The following is a 25,767-nucleotide window of genomic DNA, read 5'->3' on the forward strand; positions in this document are numbered from 1 at the left end:
ATTATCAAGATTTCCTAAATCTGTTTTTTTCTATGTGCTTCAGAATCGTTTGTAGTTGTTTGTAGTAATTTTACTTTTGTTTAGAATTGTACCGTTTGAGCTATAGTTGTGTTTAAACAATTCGCCAAGAGTAAACTTGATTAATTATCAATATTTCTTAATTTCGTTTTTTTCCATATGATTCAGAATCGTTTGTAGTTGTTTGTAGTGATTTTACTTTTGTTTAAAATTGTACCGTTTGAGTAATAGTTGTGTTTAAACAATTCGCCTAGAGTAAACTTTGTTAATTATCAAGATTTCTCAAATCTGTTTTTTTCTATGTACTTCAGAATCGTTTGTAGTTGTTTGTAGTAATTTTACTTTTGTTTAGAATTGTACCGTTTGAGTAATAATTGTGTTGAAACAATTCGCCAAGAGTAAACTTTGTTAATTATCAAAAAGGACTGATAAACAAGGTCAAATTTTGCAAATTTTGCATCGCAATGGAACCTAAATCTATAAAATCTATAAAATCTAATCTATAAAAATTCTTCTTTAAATCCTAAAGCCTTGTGTATACGATACTAGAAATCGGTCCGAGTTTCGGTTTAAGCCAATCAACTAGCAGCTCTTACAAAAAAGCAGCAGTTTTATTGGCTTAAACCGAAACTCGGACCGATTTCTAGTATCGTGTACACAATGCTTAAGAAATACGAACATAATTATCATTTATCCGAAATGGTGGAAAAGTTGCGAAATGGCGCATTAAGATATTAGACTTTAATATTGGTTTACATAGAAACCAACTGTCCGCTTTAAAAGTATTTCTAATTTTTTTTATATTTTAAAAAATATTTTTTTAGTTTCTAATTTCTTTATTAATTTAAGATTTAATATTTATTTAATTCTTTTAAAACAATCAATAAATTAATAATCACAATAAAAAAATCGATAACAGTTAATTATTAGAAGCAAGTAACCAGTGTTCACACATGTTACCATGGAAGTAATACGTCACATATCGTGAGTTTCTTTTATGCGTGGCTAGACTAAGTGGCCATGCGTGGCCATTCCAGAATACGTTAGCTACTCATAAATGTCATAAATAAAACAGTAGTGGCTCATATTCAACTTTAAAAAAAAATTAAATTTCTTGTAATTCGTATAGAGCAGATTGTTGGTTTCTATGTATAAAGCAATAAAGGTGCCTACTGATGGACGCGGCAAATGCCGCGCGCGGCAGCGCGGCAGTTTAGAAGGAACTAGATTCTAGGGGCTTCTGTACTACTCCTGCGTTGCCGCATTGAAGTTAGATCAATCCAACTTCATTTGCGGCATCGCATAAGTGATTATTTGAGCGAAATTTGAAAAGTAACGATAGCCCAGCATCAGAAGCCTCTAGAATCTAGTTCCTTCTGAACTGCCGCGCTGCCGCGCGCGGCATTTGCCGCGTCCATCAGTAGGCACCTTAATAAATTCTAATACCTTAATACGCTATTTTTACAACTTTCCCACCATTTCTCGGATAAATGACTGTTATTTTCCTATTTCTTAGGATCTAGAAAAAGATTTTTAAAGATTAGTTTAGGTTCCATCAGGATGTGCAAAGTTTGACCTTATTTACCGGTCCTTCTTTCTCAAATCTGTTTTATTTTTCATATGATTTACAATGATTTGTAGTTATTTGTAGTAATTTTTCTTTCGTTTATAATTGTATCATTTAAAAATTATGATTGTTTAAACAATTCATTAATAATAAACTTTATTAATTATCAAGTTTTTTTTCAAATCCACTTTTTCTATGTGACTTAAAATTGTTTGTAGTTGTTTGTAGTGATTTTGTTATCGTTTGTAATTCTGCCGTTTGAGTAATAGTTGAGTTTGAACTATTCGCCAAGAGTGAACTTCGTTAATTATCACAATATTTCTTAATTTTGTTTTTTTCCATATGATTCAGAATCGTTTGTAGTTGTTTGTAGTAATTTTGCTTTCGTTTGTAGTTGTATCGTTTAAAAGTTACGATTGTTTAAACAATTCGCTAAGAGTATGCTTTGTTAATTATCAAGATTTCCCAAATCTGTTTTTTTCTATGTGCTTCAGAATTGTTTGTAGTTATTTGTAGTAATTTTACTTTTGTTTATAATTGTACCGTTTGAGTAATAGTTGTGTTTAAACAATTCGCCTAGAGTAAACTTTGTTAATCATCAATATTTCCCAAATCTGTTTTTTTTCTATGTGCTTTACAATCGTTTGTAGTTGTTTGTAGTAATTTTACTTTTGTTTAAAATTGTACCGTTTGAGCTATAGTTGTGTTTAAACAATTTGCCAAGAGTAAACTTTGTTAATTTACCAATAGTTCTTAATTTCGTTTTTTTTTATATGATTCAGAATCGTTTGTAGTTGTTTGTAGTGATTTTGCTTTCGTCTGTAGTTGTATCATTTAAAAGTTACGATTGTTTAAACAATTTGCCAAGAGTGAACTTTGTTAATAATCGGGATTTTTTGATTTCGTTTTTTTCCATATAATTCAGAATCATTTGTACTTATTTGTAGTGATTTTATTTTCGTTTTTGTTGTATCATTTAAAAGTTACGATTGTTTAAACAATTCGCTAAGAGTATACTTTGTTAATTATCAAGATTTTATACAACAAAAAACGATAACAAAGTCACTACAAAAACCTGCAAACGATTCTGAATCATATGGAAAAAAACGAAATTAAAAAATCTTGATTATTAACAAAGTTTACTCTTGATGAATTGTGCAAACGCAGCTATTACTCAAACGGTACAACTACAAACAAAAGCAAAATCACTACAAACAACTACAAACGATTTTGAATCACATAGAAGAAAACGAATTTAGGAAATCTTAATAATTAACAAAATAAACTTTTGTCGAATTGTTTAAACAATCACAATTTCTAAACGATACAACTACAAACGAAAGCAAAATCACTACAAAGAACTACAAACGATTTTGAATCATATGGAAAAAATAAAACAAATTTAAGAAATATTGCGATAATTAACAAAGTTCACTCTTGGCGAATAGTTCAAACACAACTATTACTCAAACGGTACAACTACAAACGATTTTTTTCTATATTATTCAGAAACTATGTGTGTGTGTGTATACATATACATACATGCATAATATATCTAACAATAAGTGTACCAATATATCTTAATCTTTAATATGTATATATATATTATTTATTTTTATAATCTATATCAAAATACATTATGTTTATATAACATCACAATACATATCTATATATATTATTATAATATATTATCACAATATATTATTATCAAAATTGCATCAGAAAATCATTATCACATCTTTAAATAAACATATTTAAATTTAAAAAATTAAAATATCTAAATAAGAAAATCTGAAGTGGTTAAACTTCAACATAAAATAGTATATGGAAATCTTTCTATCATTATTTTTCAAAAATTAAAACAAAATTTCTAAATAGAAAATTCTGAAGTGGTTAAACTTCAACATAAAATAAAATATAAGAAAAACTTTGTTTTCCGCCATTATTTTTCAATAATTAAATAAAAATATCTTTAAATAAAAAATCCTGAAGTGGTTAAACTTTAACATAAAATAGTAGATGAAAAACTTTTTTTTCCTTCATCATTTTTTGTGGAACATTTTGTGCTCTTGCTTTGCCGGTTATTCCGTCATGCATTTCTCATTTTCCTGTAGATCTTCTAACATAACATCGGTAATGACCGATTGCGTCAAACGATGCGTCAAACGATTTAATATATTCTATTACGGCTACAAAACGGTATGCAGAATTCGCTAAATTTAAGTTTACTGGTATGTCGGCCAGACAAAATTCTTGCGTATATTCCTTAGTAAAACCTTCACTCTTATCTCTTGATAATTAAAAACTCAACTTGAAAACCTCAAACCTTATCTCTTGATAATTAACAAAGCATACTCTTAGCGAATTGTTTAAACAATCGTAACTTTTAAACGATACAACTACAAACGGAAGCAAAATTACTACAAACAACTACAAACGATTCTGAATCATATGGAAAAAAACAAAATTAAGAAATATTGTTAAATTAACAAAGTTTACTCTTGGCGAATTGTTTAAACACAACTATTACTCAAACGGTACAATTATAAACAAAAGTAAAATCACTACAAACAACTACAAACGATTCTGAAGCACATAGAAAAAAACAGATTTGGGAAATCTTGATAATTAAGAAAGTGAATTCTTGGCGAATCGTTTAAACAATCGTAACTTTTAAACGATACAACTACAAACGAAAGTAAAATCACTACAAATAACTACAAACAATTCAGAATCATATGGAAAAAATAAAATCAAGAAATATTGCGATAATTAACGAAGTTCAGTCTCGGCGAATAGTTCAAACGCAACTATTACTCAAACGGCAGAATTACAAACAAAAACAAAATCACTACAAACAATTACAAACGATTTTAACTCACATAGAAAAAGTGGATTTGAAAAAAAACTTAATAATTAATAAAGTTTATTATTAATGAATTGTTTAAACAATCATAATTTTTAAATGATACAATTATAAACGAAAGCAAAATTACTACAAATAACTACATTTGATGATTTCATTGTAAATCATATGGGAAAAAAAAATTTGAGAAAGAAGGACCGGTAAATAAGGCCAAACTTTGCACACACATCCTGATGGACTAAACTAATCTTTAAAAATCCTTTTTTAAATCCTAAGAAATAGGAAAATAACAATCATTTATCCGGGAAAGTTGTGAAAATAGCGTATTAAGGTATTAGAATTTATTATTGGTTTATACATAGAAACCAACAATCTGCTCTATACGAATTATAACAAATTTAATTTTTTTTAAAGTTGAATATGAACCAATACTGTTTTATTTGTGACATTTATGAGTAGCTAACGTATTCTGGAATGGCCCTTAGTCTAGCCACGCATAAAAGAAACTCACGATATGTGACGTATTACTTCCATGGTAACATGTGTGAACACTGGTTACTTGCTTCTAATAATTAACTGTTATCGATTTTTTTATTATTATTATTATTAATTTATTGATTGTTTTAAAAGAATTAAATAAATATTAAATCTTAAATCAATAAAGAAATTAGAAACTAAAAAAATATTTTTTGTAATATAAAAAAAATAAAAAATACTTTTAAAGCGGACAATTGGTTTCTATGTAAACCAATATTAAAGTCTAATATCTTAATGCGCCATTTTCGCAACTTTTCCACCATTTCGGATAAATGATAATTATGTTCGTATTTCTTAAGCATTGTGTACACGATACTAGAAATCGGTCCGAGTTTCGGTTTAAGCCAATAAAACTGCTGCTTTTCTGTAAGAGCTGCTAGTTGATTGGCTTAAACCGAAACTCGGACCGATTTCTAGTATCGTATACACAAGGCTTTAGGATTTAAAGAAAAATTTTTATAGATTAGATTTTATAGATTTTATAGATTTAGGTGCCATTGCGATGCAAAATTTGCAAAATTTGACCTTGTTTATCAGTCCTTTTTGATAATTAACAAAGTTTACTCTTGGCGAATTGTTTCAACACAATTATTACTCAAACGGTACAATTCTAAACAAAAGTAAAATTACTACAAACAACTACAAACGATTCTGAAGCACATAGAAAAAAACAGATTTGGGAAATCTTGATAATTAACAAAGTTTACTCTAAGCGAATTGTTTAAACACAACTATTACTCAAACGGTACAATTTTAAACAAAAGTAAAATCACTACAAACAACTACAAACGATTCTGAATCATATGGAAAAAAACGAAATTAAGAAATATTGATAATTAACAAAGTTTACTCTTGGCGAATTGTTTAAACACAACTATAGCTCAAACGGTACAATTCTAAACAAAAGTAAAATTACTACAAACAACTACAAACGATTCTGAAGCACATAGAAAAAAACAGATTTAGGAAATCTTGATAATTAACCAAGTAAACTCTTAGCGAATTGTTTAAACAAGCGTAACTTTTAAACGATACAACTACAAACAAAAGTAAAATCACTACAAATAACTACAAACGATTCTGAAGCACATAGAAAAAAACAGATTTAGGAAATCTTGATAATTAACCAAGTGAACTCTTAGCGAATTGTTTAAACAAGCGTAACTTTTAAACGGTACAACTACAAACAAAAGTAAATTCACTACAATCAACTACAAACAAAATACTATTAGTTTCTGTATTGAAAAATCATTTTTTTTTAAGTGGGGTTCCAGGTTCACGAACCTCTAAAATGCGCAGGTGCACCATCATGCATGAACCACATGTTTTGTCGTATTATTAAAGGGACGTTTTCAAGAAGGTGGCCTAACTCTTCTCTAAGAAATCGTACATAATTCTGACCACGTGGTCAAAACATGTGGTTCATGCACGATGGTGCACCTGCGCATTTTAGCCGTGTTGCCAGAGATCATTTGAATCAAAATTATGGTCAGAGATGGATAGGGCGTGGAGGTCCGGTTCCCTGGCCCCCAAGATCACCAGACATGAATCCACTTGATTTTTATCTATGGGGTCATGTAAAATCAATTGTTTACAGAAATGCACCAAACAATATTGCTGAATTAAGACAGAGAATAATTCATGAATTTGACGAAGTAAGGAGGGATCCAAATGTTTTTGAAAGAGTTCGGAATTCCTTTGATAGAAGAATAAGGGCCTGCATTCGTGCTGAAGGTGGTCATTTTGAACACCTTATTTAATTCGATTTAAATATCTGTTTATGTTTACTTTAAAAATAATGTAATTGTAATTGTAATATTGAAAAATTGGAAAAGACTAAAAAAATTGTAATTAAAAAAAATTAAAAATAAAAATTTACGATTTTTGAACATAAAAGTGGCTATAACTCGGAAACGGCTCATTTCCGAACCTATGTTTGTATGAACTTTTTTGCTTGTTTTTGGGTCCCGAATCACCTCCCGAAGTGGAGTAGGCGATTTTTCGGATACCCTGTATATAAAACATTATGTATATAAAACATATATGAACCAACACGTGTTATCTGGGTATAATATTATCCAATGTATTTTTAATATTTCCAAAAATAATACTACAATATTTGTCATAAAGATATATCTATAATATTGATCGAAATGTTTATAATAAATATTTATATTATATTGCTAAAAGATATCAAAAAACATTTCAGTTTAAATAGAAGAAATATTTTTCAATATATTTCTAAAATATATTTTATATATTGTTAGTAATAATTTTTGTATTATTCCAAAATCTTTATGAAAAATCTTTATAAAATATTTATATATTTTTGGAAAATAAATTTTCAAACTATTTATAAATATTTATCATAAATATTCATAAATATTTTGTGTTGTCTGGGATTAATTATCTAACACATTATATTTGATATGAAATAAAATACAATGAAAATGCAATATAATTACATATTTAATATATATTTGCAATGAAAGGTGCTGTGCAAGGTACTAAGGTAACGTTTTAAGGTCAATAGCGCCGAAACTGTCCATTTTCGAAGGTTGTGCCCATTGAAACTTTTAATCAGAATTCCCTAAATTACAACATATTAAAATTTCAGCCAATTTGACCGAGAGCCATCTTCCACTGATTTAGTGCGGGGTTCTTTGTGTACAGGGGGATTTCGCCCGGGGTGAGTTTGTCCAGGGAGAATATGTCCGAGGGAGATTTGTGTACAAAGGAATTTTGTCCGGAGTGAGTTTGTCCAGGGAGGATATGTCCGGGGAGATTTTGTCGGAGAAAAGGGAAAAAAGATATCTGTGTGTTCTCATAAATGTTTTACACTTATACATAAAAGTATTTATATACATGGATCGAACCAATAATTATTTTTTATTCTTTGTATTCATAAACCTATTCGAACATATAATTAGATAAATAAAAAGGTATATTTTAAATATTATAGACATTTGATTCTGAAGTGCACCATTCTTGCACTTGATCATATGTTCATATAGAGTACATTTAATTACTCAATGCAAAATTTAAAAAATCAAAAAATAAGATTTATTAGAATAGCTAGTTTATAAAATATACATATTTATATCTTATCATTTTATTTAAAAAATATATATACATATATATATATATTTATTTATTTAGAAAATATCTTATAAAATATCTGTATATTAATATACATATACTCAATATAGATGGAAATATGAGTTTTGGACTCTGTTATGTTATGATCATTATGAATTATGCACTATTGGCATTATATTAAGTAACACATTCTGCTAATCTATTCTACGTTCTCTTGACATACAAACTTCATTTTATTACAATATAATGTTAATGACATTTAATCATACGTTTCTAAAAAAGGATTAATAATCTCTGCTGTATTTTTCGCATGTGTTAGGTGAAGATGATGCGTTGCTGATAGAGTCTCAAAATGTACTTTGTCATTAGCAATTTTCAATATTTCCAATGCTCTATAAAAATTTTCTTTTCCCTCACCATAGAAATTATTGTCTCCTTTTATTATTAAATATGGACACGTTATGAGATTTGCATATTCTTCTAGTTGATCTCGTGAAAACATACTATGGACGGGTATAACTCGCAATCTAGGATCCCTGTTGATAACGTACGTTCCATCTTCTTTTTGCGTGGTACCTCTAGTCATAAGAATTTTATATGACGATTCATCCAAATTTAGGAATCCTGCAGACGATTTCTTCATAATTTCGCTTTGCGAGTAACTAGGTTGAACATTACTTTCCTCCATCTTAAAAAATGCATCAACCGCATTTCCAAATCCGGTAGCATGCATGCTTGTATTAACAGATGGAAACTTGAAAAAGTCCAAAGCTACAACATACTGCAGCTCTTTTGGAAAACTTGCGGCATACCAATATATCGTCATAGCACTTAAGGAATGTGCCATTACTTTTATTCTTTCCCATCCAAAGTATCTTTTAATTCTTTTGATTAATAAAAAGTATATCAATTCAGTATACATAAATCCTGGTGGTAACCATGAAGACAGTCCATGTCCAGGTAAATCGATGGCCAGAACTGGTGTATTTTTTATAATAAGAGGTGCTATGTTATCAAATGATGCGGCATTATCTTGCCAGCCATGCATAGCCAGAATAGGTTGTTTATCTTGTGATCCCCATAACTTGCCTAAAATAAAACTTATGTTTGTAGTTGCAAAAGTCACATTTGTATTTGCAGAAAAGCTGTATGTACGAACCGGCCACCTTGCCCCAAGGTACTGGAATTTCTATTTCCTTAACTTCATGTTGTACGGATTGCGATTTACTGCACAACGCTTTCATCAACTTTGTACACAAGCTTGGTCTCAAACCATGATTTACAAATCGTGTAAACATGCTAAAATACATATATCTTTGGCACACAACTATAAACTCCGTCCAACGAGAGATGATGGTTGGATTGGACGAAAACTCGTCCGTTTCGCGCAGGTCTCCACCAGAGAGAAGGATGAGAGGCGCAATGACGGCGATTTTCTTGGGACGCTTTTGCTAGGCCGTACAATAGCGCCACACATCCACTTTCAGGAATTGGAACTACTGAGTCACATCCACTTTTCAATACTGTCGATCAATTTGGTTCATGTCCGTGCTATATACATCCACTTTTCGATATTGTCGGTGTTGTCGGTCTTTGGTGGTTCGTGTCCGTGCTAATGGTTCATGTCCGAACCACAGTATAAGGGCCTGAGCAGAATAGCTGACTTATAATTTCAAGACAGTGTTTTATGCTTTAAATCTTTGTTTTTAGCAACGCACAATACTGTCTTATGTCTCAAGTCTTACAATGTTGACACTTTGTACACTCGTTTAAGACTTGAGACACAAGACAGTATTGTGCGTTGCTAAAAACAAAGATTTAAAGCATAAAACACTGTCTTAAAATTATAAGTCAGCTATTCTGCTCAGGCCCTAAGAAAGAACAGTAAGCTCACTCTGCCAAATAGCGCGCTAATAATTGTCTCTCGCGCATGACCGAACTGCACAACTATCAACATGGCGGCTGTAAACATATGTAGTAGCTGTAACATGCATCCATAACCTTTATCTGTCACTCTTAAATCCGGAAAAAATCACTTATGCTATTATTTGTTCTGTAAAAGCCTAGTTAGTGCATAGTGAAATCAGTATGAGTGAAAGAGGTGGATATCGTTGTTGCTTCAAAGCCTGCCAAAGTGCAAGTAGTGAGAGACGAGGGATAAAAGAAACTTTGTTTCGATTCCCAAAAGATATAGAAAGGTCAATTTATTATGTGACTTATGTTACAATTATCTTTGCATTTAAAGTTGAGCTTAATTTTATTTTTAAATCATATTCTATAATCAGTTGTTAAACAATTAATGAAAGTAATATTTGCCTACGTTTCTATTTAATACAATCTTAAGTATGATGAATTTAATTGTTATTGGCACATAAAAAAAATTTGGAAAACATAAAAACTTAAGAAAGGCTATTGCTTGAAGGTCAAAATTGTGGGTATCAGCTTGTGGTCGAGAGGAATTGATTTCAAAGACAGCCATACAACTTTATAATAGTTATAGAGTATGCAAACTCCATTTTGCAAATAATATGTTCTTAAATTATGAGAAAACGAGATTGCAGCCACATGCCATTTCAAGTTGTATTGTGAGAAATAATGGTAAGTTATTTTCAAATACTACAATAACATTAGAATAACATTATACATGATATAATATCATTTCACAGATGAAGAAGCAAGTTCAAGTAGCTCAAATATAGAAACACACTGCATAAACACCTTAAATATTGAAAATACACAAGAAGAAAATACTGTATTGGATAGGAATATATTGAATGAAAAGGACCAGGATGTAATGCGTATAGACAGAACAATAGCAAAAGTATCAGATGTATCAGAATCAGAAACACAAACGCCTTTGTCACTATCTTCTACAACTCCACGAAAAGTACATCTTTATCAACAGATAAGAGGATATAAAAGGAAGATAACCAATTTGGAATTAGAATTACAGCAAACGAAAAAAGCAAAAAAAGAAGATATTAATACATTAAATATGTTACTAGACAAATATTTTCCAAAACAAACATCCGAATTTTTAAAAATGCAAGCACGTCTCTTTCAAAAGAAGGCAAAAGGTAGAAGATACGATAGTACTTCATTCAAACAACATTGTTTATCCATATATTTTTCAAGTCCTAAAGTATATAGAGATTTAGCAAATAAATTATTTTGTTTACCTAGCTGTGCAACTCTAAAAAGATTTACACAAAACTGTTATATATGTCCAGGATTACAAGAGAACGTATTTCAAACACTAAAAATGAAGACTGACGTTTTGTCAGAAATTAATAAATACTGCATACTTTGTATAGACGAAATGTCTTTAAAAGCACACTTATTTTACAATATAACAACAGACAAAGTTATAGGATTTGAAGACATAGGATGTTCATAGAATTGTTCACAGTTGCCTGCATGTAATGTAGCAGTAATTATGGTTAAGGGCATCTGTCAATCATGGAAACAACCATTAAGTTATTTCTTTTTGAACTCCACAATGAAAGCTTCTGATTTACTGAAAATTATACCAAAAGCAGTAAGAAAGCTAAGAAGCATTGGTTTGAAAGTTGTTGGTCTTACTTCAGATATGGGCTCCAATTTTTATCAATTAACCCGATTACTAGATATTACTGATAAAAAACCATATTTTACAGTAGACGATCAGAAAATATTTTACTTTTTTGATGTGTCTCACTTGTTAAAAGCAACTAGGAATAACTTATATCAATACAATTACGTATATGATGGGGATAAAATTGCTACATGGAAACATATAGACGACTTTTATATAATAGATAAAAAGGCACAATTTAGAGCGGTTCCTAGATTGACAAATAGCCATATTAACCCAAATAATTTCGACAAAATGAAAGTTAAATATGCAGCACAGATATTTAGCCACTCTCTTTTGGCTGGTATAAACACATGTGTAAATTTAGGTTCCTTAAATGCGGCGGCTATTTTCACAGTAGATTTTATATGAATATTTGACAAATTATTCGATATTTTAAATTCTTCGAACATTTATAGCAGCAATTCTAACAAACAAGCATACACAAATACAAACGAGCAAGTCACTTTTCTCAATGAAACAATACAGTTTTTGCAAGGCGTAAAAGTAATTAGAAAAGATGGAAAAGATATAACAAATTCCATTAAATCAATAAGATGTTGGATGGTTACATTTATTCCGTACTACAGTTATGGAATTACTTGCAACAATCATCAGCTCCTATTCAGTATTTATTAACTAGACGACTAAATCAAGACAGTTTGGAAAACTTTTTTGGAGCCGTACGTAAACAAAATGGAAATGCATTTAATGCTACACCAATACAATTTTATCATGGCTTTAAAAAACTATTTTCTATTGATTACATTAAAGCAGATAGCGGAAATTGCGCAGCTGATAAAGAATCAATATTAATTCAATGTCAGGATGTTAGAGAAACCCTTATGAAAAAGTAGTACTGGTTTTAATACTGGAAAAAGTATTGGTGAAAGTACTGGAGACATAAGTACTCAAAGTACTACTAAATTCGACCATACTGACTTCGTCAGTACTCCTTCCCAGTACTCATCCAATACTCATTCAGTACTCCCTTCAGTACTTCCTCTAGTACTCCCTCCAGTACTCCCTCCAGTACTTTCTCCAGTACTCCTTCCAGTACTTTCTCCAGTACTCCCCCCAGTACTCCCCCCAGTACTCCCTCCAGTACTCCCCCCAGTACTCCCTCCAGTACTCCCACCAGTACTCCCTCCAGTACTCCCACCAGTACTCCCTCCAGTACTCCCTCCAGTACTCTTTTAGTACTTATCGAATACGTGGGATACTAACGTGTGGTACAGGCGCAGTACTTGCGCAGTACTATCCAAGTAGAACAAAAAGTTAAGATGATATCAAAATAACGTCATATTGATAGTTTAGTGTGTTAATTTAGTATTTTATTAATTTAGTATTTCCAAGATACGTTACGAAAAAGTAGTACTAGCAATCAGTACTCAGTACTGAGTGATCAGTACTCGTAGTATTGACAGTACCCAATCAGCAAAGAAATGTTTTTAAAAATATTTTTAAAAACATTTGGAAAACATTTTTGAAAACATTTTTAAAAATGTTAAAAATAATGAGTTAGACCTTTTTTTAATTGAAAAAACATTTATTTTAACATTTAAAAAAACATTTTTTTAATGTTTGAAAACGTTTATTTTAACATTTAAGAAAAATGTTTTTTTAATGTTTAAAAAATGTTTATTTTAACGTTTAAAAAGACATTTTTTTTAGTGTTTAAAAACGTTTATTTTAACGTTTAAGAAAGTGTTTTTTAATGTTAAAAAAACGTTTATTTTAACGTTTAAAAAGACATTTTTTTATTTGAAAATGTTTATTTTAACGTTTGAGAAAATGTTTTTTTATGTTACAAAAACATCTATTTTAACATGTTCTAAAATGTTTTTTTAACGTTTGAAAAACGTTAATTTAAGATTTGAATAAATATTTCTTTCGCATTTAAAAAGTTTTTTTTAAATATTTGAAAAACAACATCTTAAAAATTGTTTTTTTATATATTTATATTATTAGTTGTATAAAAATCTTAGTATTCGTATTAAAAGAACATTTTTCAAACGTAAGATGTTTTTCAAACATTTAAACAACCTTTCAAATGTGAAACAATTATTTTTAAAATCTAAAATAAACGTTTTATAAACGTTAAGAAACATTTTTTATTTATAAACTTAAGGATGTATGTGTGCCATCTCAAAAGCATTACCAAAAATCTAAAAATTTCATAGATTGTTCTATTATTACGTCTAAGTATCTGTGTAAAATTTCAGCACAATTCTCTGATTTAAAAGTTATTGTAATTATGGATGTATTGGAGGTATTTCAAATATATTCAGAAAGTGCTGTAAATTGTTTCTAAATTAAATTAAAAATACTCTGTAAAATTTTGAAGTTATTTAAGAGTTATTTAAGTTTAAAGTTGATAAAATTAACATTATCCCTTATAGAGAATCGACACTTTGCTGTAAATATAAATAAAATATAAATAAACCATTAAAATATTTCTTAAACTTTTTTTATATGTAAAACATACATCATTGATATTGTATTTTAAGTTTCAAAATTTTTTGCCACAAAAAAATTTTTTTAATTGTTTAAACAATACTAATTATTTAAATAACAAAAAATCATATTCAAACTGTTAACAGTAATCCCTTCTAACATATAAAAAATTTTAAGTTGTTTGACATACATGCAAAGTCTTCAATCAAGAAAACAAAATTATACTACATATAGCTATAGGTAAAACATCCTTAATTGTGTGCTCATTGATAAACTTTAAAACAACAAAATACTTTATTAAAATTGAAAAAATAAATGTTAAAATTTTATTTTTCTTATTATTTTATTTGAATATATTTCTATACAAATATCTATATATTATTTATATATAGATATTTACATATAGAGGAAAGTCCCCTATTATGAGATAGGGATCCTAATATGAGATAGTGGGGTTTTTTCATGGTGGGATCAACAGATGAGGGCTATATAGGGCCTTTTAGCTTAACATATCTCATATTAGGATCCTGTCCCATAATAGGGGACTTTCCTCTATATATATTTTTCTTTTATATGTAATATATTTATCTTTATATATTTGTCACGCGTCACCTTTTACTCTCCGAAATCTCATGTAGATAAACCCGAAAATGTTAACCTTACGTAAATGAACAAGAGCTGGACAGTATATCCCATGTAAAATATCTTTATGGGAGATTTTTTTCCTCATCGTTCTTTTGGTTCTCATTGTTCTCATCACTATTCTCGCAGTTTTCAGAGTTATCATCGTTGTCATCTGAATGAGCCTCGTTATTGTTGCCGGTGTGTCTGTTAATGTTAAATATATCTCTATAATTATCGTTATTCTCGAAATCAAAGTGTTCAGAGTACTCAAAATGATCAGAATTATTAGAAAATTCAGAATGGTGAGGAAGTTCAGAATGATGAAAAAGTTAAGAATAATGAGAAAGTTCAGATTCTTTTTGATTATGAAGAAAATCTGGTATTACAGAACTTTGGCTTTTAACGGAAGCATGTGCTTGCTGAATATGCGATTGATCGAATTCAATTAAAAAATCTGTTGAATTGAGTTCTTCTACAACTTCAACATTCACTTTCTGCCTTTTAACTTTCTTGGAAAGCTTATGAAACGGTGTTTTTTGGCATGTTCTAAAATAAACTGCAAATAAATTTAAATGTTATGTTTACATAAAATACATAGATTTCAAAATATATACTATCTTTACTCTTTAAAAACATTTATTTTTTCAGATTTACTACTGCACAATCACTATAACAAATGTGTTAATGGAAAAAAAATCTAACTAAATTAAAAAAAACTAACAGCACAAAATAAACTATAGGAAGGAAGGCTGGCTGATTTTCGAGTTATAAAAAGGTCATTAACTTAAATTTAAAAACAAAATCTCGTTTAATTAAACAAATTTTAAATACAATTAACGTTTTACGTTTCGACTTTATATACTTACAAGGGAACGGTCGGGGGTGTCCGAGACCGATTTGGATGAGCTTTGGATATGTTGTTGAGCATCAAAAAATATTAGACTCGTATTTTTTTTTTTGCGGCTTATCTCGACGTTTAGGGGTTGAAACAACCCCTCAAAAATAACGGATTTTATAGTTTTTAGCGAATATCTTCGAAAATATAAGGCGTATGAAAAAAAGTTTGGTACAAAAGGTTTATGGCTTTTTGTGCTCTTTACAATGGCGTAATCAGATTTTTCAAATTTGTCACATTTTTTAATTTAACCCCACCCCCACCTATTATTTTTGCCAAATATAACAATTTTTCCAACGCAAATTTAAGAGCGTCAAATGCCAAATACATCCATGTGTATTTTTATTATGATACCATTATTAGATTTTTGGCAAGACGAGATGATATGTGGTATAGGCGTCGCGCTGTAGGTAGGTGTTGCGTTATTTCTGTTCAAGTTGCGCCGTACGCTTAAAAATTTCCATTTCAACTCCGGGATGACCGAAAGCGCTGATGCGAAGGCCAGCGCAAGGCTATTTCGAGAGTCCTGGACTAGCAACGGAATGTAGACTCCGATATTATAAATACCACCGCCGAATTGTAAGATCGAGCGGGCAGTCGCAAATTTGAACGTGCGTCACATTAACCACTACAATAATACACTATCCCAATTATAACTCCGGGACAACCGAAAGCGCTGATGCGAAGGTCAGCACTAGGCGCTGACAGCGAGGAGTTTACGCTATTTCGATAGCGTTAGCACGAAAATAAATAAGCAGGAAGTCCGGAAGGTTATATGGAGTAGGGGAAAGCCTTCGCGCGTTCTGAAGGAAGGCACGGACGGACGGCAGATAGATTTGAGTCGCTGAGCGAGAAGTACATAACATAATTTGGAGAGAGAGAGAGAATCATAGGTGCGTGCGAGATATATAGATATAGAGAGATAGATCGGTCGAAAAGCCTTGCGGTAAAGTAACGAGGGAATGTTTTCGAACTATATGTATATTTATTAAAATAAAGGACTGTCGTTATATTGAATCACAAGATCGTACACATCTATATATCGAGTGCCATTTCTTATGGAATATCAAGGTGTCATGGAGTTCCTCGATGATCGATTGCAACTGTGAATATCGGAGTGCCGCGTCCGCGTTGCTTTTCTTTACCTGAAACACACAAATGCAATAAGATGATTAATATAAAGATTCAATATTTTTTTATTGGAAAAACGAATAACTTACCAATATTCTTCTTCTTCTTCTTCAAAATCGTCCTCCATTTCAAATAGTCGACGTAAGCCGAAGATATCTACGTCGCCGGAAGTTTCCCAAATTTCGTCATTATTCTCTTGGTCCATAGTCCGGAACCAGCGGACCCAACGCTGCTGTGCCAAATTTATAAACCCACGGATTTCTATTTCGTGCATATATATATATAGCGCTGAAAACAGATTAGACAAAAATTAAAAAAATGTTAAATCTATGAAAATATTCATACATACCTTATTGTGAGGGATCCGAACCCTCACCATATTTCTGATTCGTATCTCGTGCACGGGCACATTGTCCACCCATATCCACTGTTACAATAAAAGAATGGTTAATTTAAAAATATTTTTAATATACAATTATGTGTATTATACGTACTTGTATATTACACCTACCTACAGCGCGATGCCTATACCACATATCATCTCGTCTTGCCAAAAATCTAATAATGGTATCATAATCAAGAGACACGGTAGTGTCTCGTGCCAAGTATACGCGGAGCGAGACCGACCGTGACTCTTTTACGCGACGCGACGGGTTGCGGGTATACGAGATGTTGAGATAAAAATATACATGGATGTATTTGGCATTTGACGCTATTAAATTTGCGTTGGAAAAATTGTTATATTTGGCAAAAATAATAGGTGGGGGTGGAGTTAAATTAAAAAATGTGACAAATTTGAAAAATCTGATTACGCCATTGTAAAGAGCACAAAAAGCCATAAACCTTTTGTACCAAACTTTTTTTCATACGCCTTATATTTTCGAAGATATTCGCTAAAAACTATAAAATCCGTTATTTTCGAGGGGTTGTTTCAACCCCTAAACGTCGAGATACGCCGCAAAAAAAAAACACGTGTCTAATGTTTTTTGATGCTCAACAACATATTCAAAGCGCATCCAAATCGGGTAGGTTCTAAATCGGGTTTTTTCGACCAATAAACGTCGAGATAAGCCGCAAAAAAAAAATACGAGTCTAATATTTTTTCTCCCGACTGCTGCCAACCTTCGGTTGGCGAAGACGAGGGAGTATGCGTTTCACTGGGGCCGAACCTTTGTTACCTTAGTTCTCGATAACTACAACATACTATGATATGTGCTTCCGTATATAAGTTTCTTATTGATCAAGCAAGGTTTATAGCTTATAATTATCATTAATCGTTGTGTTAAATAAAAAGCGAAAAAACGATATATTACATTTATACGTTCTCTTATTGGCTATCGAATGAGTTACAGAGGAAATTGATTAACCAATGACATGCATCCGCATGGGGAATTTTAGTGATTTCCAGTTACCTCTATTGAGCTCCGGCAGAACGTACAGCTGTTCTGTTCATTGCTGCACGCTCATTGGATATCGCTCGTTGTGCACGATGTTATCGCGCGCGCTGGTCTGCTCTATTGCTCACATGTCATATTTGGCCGGTAGTTAGAGGTTAAGTTTGTTTATACAGGTTTAATCTTTACAAAATTAAATAAAAATATAATAAATAGTGTGATAAACAGTAATACACTGCCTAATACAAGTTTGTTTATCGAATCATTTCCTTGGAAATACCATGTGGTATCAAGTATCTTATATGTGTGTATACATACAAGGTGTCAAGTAATAAGCGGATCACTGCTCGTGATGCCCGTGATGGGCAGTTAAAGCGGGTAAAACTGAATCGAAAAGTCTTTTACTGTTTTGTAAGTATTTCAATAATTAATAAGAAAATAATTAATAAAGATACGCGAATCAAGATGCGTTCGTGCGATTCGACGAGAAGGAGCAGCCCAATGTTTACGTTGCTAGGCCGCGGCGAGATATTGGGAGGAACGCTATGTTTATAACAAAAATTATTAACTATACATGAGTGACACTCATTGTCGTTATTGTTTATAAAGCACTCCTCTCATAATATTTCGCTATGCACATAGTAACGTAAACGTTGGGCTGCTCCTTCTCGTCAAATCGTGTGGATGCACACTGATTGATTCTCTAATCTTTATTAATTAATTTCTCATTAATTATTGAGAAACTTACAGTACGATAAAGGACGTTTAATTTGATTCAGTTTAATTCGCTCTTTCTGTCCATGAGAAGTGGCCCGCTTATTACCTAACATTCTGTATATACATGTTTATATAATTGTAAATTTAAATTTATTATATATAAATAAAAATCATTAAAAATGCCAAAAAGATAGAGAAAATTACTTGTCATAATTAATCTCATATACTATTGTGTATAAGATTTAGATTATGCCTATAGTGCCTACATTTTCAACTATTTATATATTATAAAATATACTTCTGCATAGCATAGAAATATATATATTGCTTTTAAAAGTATGAAATAAATAAATAATTAAAATCTTGCAACTGCAGCAAAAAGATTGTAAACAAAAATTATAATAAAATTAAAAAAATGAAAACTTAAAAATTAATCATTAAAAAAACAGATTTAAAAAACTAAAAATTAAAGAATTAAAAAATTTAATAAAAACAAAAATTATAATAATAGAAAACAAAATACAAAAAACAAGAACTTAGAAATTAATTGGTAGTTAGTTTAAAAAAAAATAGACTCCCGACTGCTGCCTAAAGTAAGTTAAATAATAATAAAAAACCAAAAATTTTAAAAAGTTAAAAACAAAAACTTGTATGAAAAAATTAAATTAAAAAATTGTTTTTTAAAAAAAAAGACCCGACTCCTGCCTAAACTAGGTTAAATTAAATGCAGAAAATAAAAATTAATAAATAAAAACAAACTTATAAAAAAATAAATTTAATAACTAAAATTTAAAATAAAATGTAAAAACAAAAACATACAAAAAAAATTTAAAAACAAAAATTTATACAAAAATAAATTTAACTAAAAACAAGTTTAAAAAGTTTAAAATAATAATTTAAAAAAATTTAAAAACAAACTTTACCAACAAAAACAGGTTTAAAAAGTTTAAAATAATAAAAAAAAATTTTTAAACAAAAACTTATACAAAAATAAATTTAACTAAAAACAGGTTTAAAAAGTTTAAATAATAAAAACAAGTTTTAAAAATTAATTGGTATATAAGACAGGTTTATTTGGTAATAAAAATGTAATACACATATAATAATAAGTATAAAGTACAAAATTAAAAACTTCTAAAAATTTAAAATATTAATAATAAAATATTAAGACAATTGACACACTATTAGGAAATATTATCTAATAACAAATATGATTGAAAATATATACAAATACTTGATTACTTACTACAATTTATTCTTCTTATTATTATATTAGGCATTACAGATATAATTATTAATTGTTTAAAAAAGCAGTCGGGAGACGCCATGCCAAGTGTTTCTCAATCACGTTTTAGATGTCAAAGAAAATTCTGTATTTAAGTTGTTTAACTGCGTACAGAAAAAGAGAAGCAAAAATATATGTTGAAATATTAAGTATAAAATTTGGCGTGGCGTCTCCCGACTGCTTTTTTAAACAATTAATAATTATATCTGTAATGCCTAATATAATAATAAGAAGAATAAATTGTAGTAAGTAATCAAGTATTTGTATATATTTTCAATCATATTTGTTATTAGATAATATTTCCTAATAGTGTGTCAATTGTCTTAATATTTTATTATTAATATTATTTTAAATTTTTAGAAGTTTTTAATTTTGTACTTTATACTTATTATTATATGTGTATTACATTTTTATTACCAAATAAACCTGTCTTATATACCAATTAATTTTTAAAACTTGTTGTTTTTATTATTTAAACTTTTTAAACCTGTTTTTAGTTAAATTTATTTTTGTATAAGTTTTTGTTTAAAAATTTTTTTTTATTATTTTAAACTTTTTAAACCTGTTTTTGTTGGTAAAGTTTTTGTTTTTAAATTTTTTTAAATTATTATTTTAAACTTTTTAAACTTGTTTTTAGTTAAATTTATTTTTGTATAAATTTTTGTTTTTAAATTTTTTTTGTATGTTTTTGTTTTTACATTTTATTTTAAATTTTAGTTATTAAATTTATTTTTTTATAAGTTTGTTTTTATTTATTAATTTTTATTTTCTGCATTTAATTTAACCTAGTTTAGGCAGGAGTCGGGAGTCTTTTTTTTTTTAAAACAATTTTTTTGATGCTCAACAACATATCCAAAGCGCATCCAAATCGGTCTCGGACACCCCCGACCGTTCCCTTGTTAGTCTTCTTCAGAAACCTGATACATAAGAAATAATACATAAAAAATAATTAAAAAATAAAAAGAAATAAAATTGCTACAGATAAAAAGGATAGAGAACAAAGCCGCATACTTTGGACTGACTTGCCAGAAATGTAGCTAAGATCTACACTATGACATAGTATAGACCTTAGCCACAATTAATGTATATACGAGTTGTCAAAAATAGAATGAAATAAGTCAAATAATAAAATTGTTACTATTATCTATACTGTTATTATTATCAAACGATATTATTTATTATTTGACAGTGTAAAATTGTAATGCATATATTAAAATTACATTAGGGCTAGAATATAAACCAGAGCCACAAGAATGAGAGCAATTCCAAGATCTCAAGACGAGAATTAACCAGATCTTACAGGACGGAATTAAGGAGTCTGGATTACTGATTGAAATCAAAGTAAGAAAAGAAAAGAAAAGAAAAGAGAGGGGGGCCTCTGCATTTGTCTACGAGATCAATTCTAGGGCTAGAATATAAACCAGAGCCACAAGAATGAGAGCAATTCCAAGATCTCAAGGTCACAATCTATAATAACTTTCGAATGTTTATCAAACATAACTGACATGGCTTAAAGCCTTTCCGTACGCATCTTCGAGAGAAGGACTCAAACATAGGGATCCTAGGTGGAGGGACATTGATTATTAAAGCCTATCTTAAAAATATCGGGCCTGAATTTTTGTCTGGGTGGCCGACACCCACTCGAAGAATTAAAATAATGTTGAATAAATATTAAATAAATGTTTTTTCAAATTATTATTGCAAATGAATGAGTAATGTAAAATAAATATTAAATTAATGTCGAATAAATATTATACAAATGTTTTTTTAAATTATTATTGCAAATAAATAAGTAATGTAAAATAAATATTAAATTAATATCGAATAAATGTTAAATAAACGTTTTTTAAAATCATTATTGCAAATAAATAATTAATGTAACATAAATATTAAATTAATGTCGAATAAATATCAAATAAATGTTTTTTAAAATCATTATTGCAAATGAATAATTAATATAAAATAAATATTAAATTAATGTCGAATAAATGTTAAATAAATGTTTTTTAACTTATTATTGCAAATAACTTACTAATGTAAAACAAATATTAAATAAACGTTAAATAAACGTTTAATAAATATTTTTTCTAAATTATTACTTTAAATAAATAATTAATGTGAAATAAATATTTAATAAACATTAAATAAATATTATTTTTACAATAAATTGTACAAATGTATAATTAATAAAAAATAAATTTTAAAAACACATTTAAAAAACATTGTCTGCTGATTGGGTATTAGTATGTTAAGGGGGTAGTCCTCTAAATATGGCTGAAAAATTGGTGTTTTTCGGAATTTTTTTTTAATACTAAAATAAAAGGGAATGACAAATTTGAGTGTATCCATTTATTAATCATATAAATAGCTTTCGGGCATAATTTTTTTTTACTCCATCGGCCGCTTCCCGTGACCGCTGCACGAGGTGAAAGCACCCCTTGTCCTGGAAACGCCCATTTTCGGTGGCCGGCCTGGGGGTCTTCCGATTGGTCCTGCAACAAAATAAATGTTTTTAAGTTATTGTCAAATGCTAAATCCAGTCCCCTACGTAGGAGAATTGAAAAAAAAAAACAAAATAAAAAATAATGACGTGTTAAAAAAACGTTTAAAAAAAAACGTTATTTTTCAGCCTAAAATCGGCACAGAAACGTGCACCGAGCACAGATTTTTCAAGGGATCCAAAAACGGCTACGTAGGGGACTAGATAATTCAATTGAGAATGCGAAACGCAAAGTCCGATCAAAATCGTACGTGTCGATAAAACGTTATGCCGGCCACTGATTTCAAAAACACCGTTTCGAGAAAAACGCGTTTGAAGTTTCGGATTACATTTTTTGCAGTTTAGTTCAACATACCTCTAGTCCATACATGCCTGGCCCATACAGCATCCCTTCGAGGTTGACGTGGAGGGCTTCGTCCATCTTTTTCTTTTTAAAAAATTATTTAGAGGACTACCCCCTTAATACTCAAGAATATTGCAGAATGGTCAGTACTGTGCCTATTAGTTCTTACAGTACTGGCAGTACTATCATGATAGTACTCCGAATATTAATCTGATAAAGTACTGACCACTTCAATACTTTGAAGTACTAATGAGTATTATTGCTTGTAGTACTGCCAGTACTGTAAGCACTGACAGACACAGTACTGACCATTCTGCAGTATTCATGAGTATTAACATACTAATACTCTCAATACTACAAGTACTGATCACTCAGTACTGAGTACTGATTGCTAGTACTACTTTTTCGTAAGGGAACACAAAATGTGATATTCCAAACACCTTCAGAAGCTACAGCATTTATTAATTCAGATATAGATAATTATGATTATCGTAATTTGCCAGTAACTGAAGAAAATGTTTTTATTTACATTTGTGGATATTTATTGCGTCGCCTTTTTGCTAAACATTTTTGTGATACATGTGCATTACTAGCTGAAAGAGATTGTAATTTAGATAAAGCTCGTTTTTACACTTATTTTAAAACGTATAATAATACAGACGATGATAAGTTTGGCAGTTTATATGTACCAAGTGCAGTATTTGTTAATTATATCACAGAATTGCATATGACATTTTTCGAAAATATTAATATTATTACTCAAACAAATGTTATGCAAAAGTTTATGCAAATTTTATCTACTATTCAGTTCTCCCATCCTTGTCCTAATTTTCCAAATATTTATTTGCTAAAACTATTTATTAGAATGAGAGTATATTACATATTAAAATTTACTAATAGAGACTTGAAAACAAATAAAAAGAGTAAAAGAAAAGCTATTATTTTATGTCATAAGTAATAATTTAAACTTTTATTTGTGTTATGCAATATTTTACTATTTGTTCAGAGATACACGAAGAAAAACATTTTTATTTTTTAATTTTATTTTATAAGTTGTGTGACACTTTATATATTTTTTATGTATTGTTTATGTTCTTCATATATTCTTTATATATGCTCTCGTCGGGTGATGTATTTTATGTCATAAGTAATAATTTAAACTTTTATTTGTGCTATGCAATATTTTGCTATTTGTTCAGAGATACACACACAAACAAAAACATTTTTATTTTTTAATTTTATTTTATAAGTTATGTGATACTTTATATATTCTTTGTACATTGTTTATATGTTCTTTATATATTTTCTATATAAAGAAATATATATCCGAATTTCTTGTCGGATATATATTTTATATATATTGTTTATATGTTCTATAATAAATACTTATATATCTTCAAATAAACTTATTAATAACAAAACTTACTAACAGTAAAAACTTATACAAGAAAGTAATCCCTAGTGTAACCTCTGGTGAAAGTAACCTCTGCTGACACTCCTGGTGAACATTTCCTCACAATTTATAAAAACAATTCGGAGAATTTCTAAATTCTTTATGAACTTTTTAAAATATAATTATTTGTTATTAGACTTTTTTCATCCAACACATGTATATGGTTTGTTAAAAATATCCGTTTGTTTCGCATTTAATCTTGTATAATTTATTATTTATTTGTTATGCTAATTAATCAATATTCCTAAATATTTTTTCAGGTTTGCACAACGTGCAACAATAAACTCAGATTAAAGAAGAAAGAAGAATTGGACATGGTATTTAATTTATAACTGATTGAGGATGGATACACATTACGATTTATTAGAACATTAATAATTAGATAATTATTGTATATAATAATTGTATACTTGTACAGTGATTTCAATAAAATTGTATTTTAATTAAAAGTAAATATTTAATACAACCTTTCCCTTAGGAAAATTTACTTAAAGTTTTTTAAAGTTACTTAAAGTATTTTAAAGTATTATAAAGTATACTAGCCGTAATAATAGTATACTAATAGTATAATAGTAGACTAATAGTATACTGACAGCCGAGCGTAAAGTTTTCTTTCAGTTATTAACCTCAATAAAAACTTTATAAGCAAGTCGCAAATATACTTTAAATTTACTTTTAACAAACGTAATACTTATAAATATACTTTAACTTTACTTTTTATAAAGGTGATACTTAAAGCTGATTTTAACTTATGCGTGTTGTTTCAACAGTATACTTAAAAAGACAAGTTCCCTTTTTCACCACACTTGCACCACACGAGACATTAAGAAATATTATATCATATATCCAATTCAAAATTTTATTACTCTTTTTAAACTGAATTTGTTTCTTAAGATAATTTTTGGAAAATTATATATTTGCGCTGGTTATGACATATGTAGACTATATATAACACTTACATCAAATTAAGAAGTAGTCTACCACGTAAGGCAGTTGGCTCACAGTCACGATCCAGAGGTCCCGAGTTCGAATCCCACCAAGGTAAGTGTGTTATTTCAAATACGAGAAAATATTTATAATCATAGACTGCATCTTAAGAAACAAATTTAGTTATAAAATAGTAATAAAATTTCGAAATAAATAATTTTTTTGTATTCCGGGTGAATATCGGAAATCAGTGTCCTCTAGTATTAAGAAGACTGCAATCTTAAGTCTAGTGTCTCATGGTTAGAGGATATTCCTCTAGATTTTAAAATATCTTCTTGAGA

At 29.3% G+C, this 25,767-nt stretch overlaps 2 protein-coding genes and 2 long non-coding RNA genes across 5 annotated transcripts; 1 reads left to right on the forward strand and 3 right to left on the reverse strand.

Annotated features, from left to right (window-relative positions):
- Positions 1–7,439: 7,439 nt before the first annotated feature.
- On the reverse strand, positions 7,440–9,517 carry LOC139782482 (probable serine hydrolase). The gene is made up of 2 exons (XM_071721516.1): positions 9,247–9,517; positions 7,440–9,176 (listed from the first exon to the last, which is right to left on the reverse strand). The coding sequence occupies exons 1-2, from the start codon at positions 9,395–9,397 to the stop codon at positions 8,347–8,349; spliced, it is 981 nt and encodes a 326-aa protein (XP_071577617.1). The 5' UTR covers positions 9,398–9,517; the 3' UTR covers positions 7,440–8,346.
- Positions 9,518–9,854: 337 nt separating this feature from the next.
- Positions 9,855–24,953, forward strand: LOC139782474 (uncharacterized). Of its 2 annotated transcripts, XM_071721508.1 has the most exons (4): positions 9,866–10,285; positions 10,510–10,685; positions 10,754–11,164; positions 24,760–24,953. In XM_071721508.1, the coding sequence occupies exons 1-4, from the start codon at positions 10,176–10,178 to the stop codon at positions 24,780–24,782; spliced, it is 720 nt and encodes a 239-aa protein (XP_071577609.1). In that variant the 5' UTR covers positions 9,866–10,175; the 3' UTR covers positions 24,783–24,953. The 2 variants fall into 2 exon arrangements, with proteins under 2 accessions (XP_071577608.1, XP_071577609.1); XM_071721507.1 differs by lacking the exon at positions 24,760–24,953 and having other exon boundaries at positions 9,855–10,285; positions 10,754–15,394.
- LOC139782475 (uncharacterized) lies at positions 16,642–17,445 on the reverse strand. The gene is made up of 4 exons (XR_011720888.1): positions 17,319–17,445; positions 17,157–17,234; positions 16,897–17,095; positions 16,642–16,821 (listed from the first exon to the last, which is right to left on the reverse strand). It is a non-coding gene; the product is annotated as an uncharacterized lncRNA (long non-coding RNA).
- LOC139782476 (uncharacterized) lies at positions 22,538–23,495 on the reverse strand. The gene is made up of 2 exons (XR_011720889.1): positions 23,059–23,495; positions 22,538–22,695 (listed from the first exon to the last, which is right to left on the reverse strand). It is a non-coding gene; the product is annotated as an uncharacterized lncRNA (long non-coding RNA).
- Positions 24,954–25,767: the final 814 nt, after the last annotated feature.

The sequence above is a fragment of the Temnothorax nylanderi genome, unplaced genomic scaffold (assembly GCF_030848795.1).
Source record: "Temnothorax nylanderi isolate EJ_2023f unplaced genomic scaffold, tnyl_v1.0 TNYL_tig0416_pilon, whole genome shotgun sequence".
NCBI lineage: Eukaryota > Metazoa > Arthropoda > Insecta > Hymenoptera > Formicidae > Temnothorax > Temnothorax nylanderi.

Coding starts and splice junctions, on each gene's coding strand:
- LOC139782482 (XM_071721516.1), bottom strand. CDS start 9,397: ATGTATTTTAGCATGTTTACACGATTTGTAAATCATGGTTTGAGACCA. Junction 9,177..9,246: donor ACCTTGGGGCAAGGTGGCCG/GTTCGTACATAC, acceptor GTTTTATTTTAG/GCAAGTTATGGGGATCACAA.
- LOC139782474 (XM_071721507.1), top strand. CDS start 10,176: ATGAGTGAAAGAGGTGGATATCGTTGTTGCTTCAAAGCCTGCCAAAGT. Junction 10,286..10,509: donor TTCCCAAAAGATATAGAAAG/GTCAATTTATTA, acceptor TATTGCTTGAAG/GTCAAAATTGTGGGTATCAG. Junction 10,686..10,753: donor TTGTATTGTGAGAAATAATG/GTAAGTTATTTT, acceptor ATCATTTCACAG/ATGAAGAAGCAAGTTCAAGT.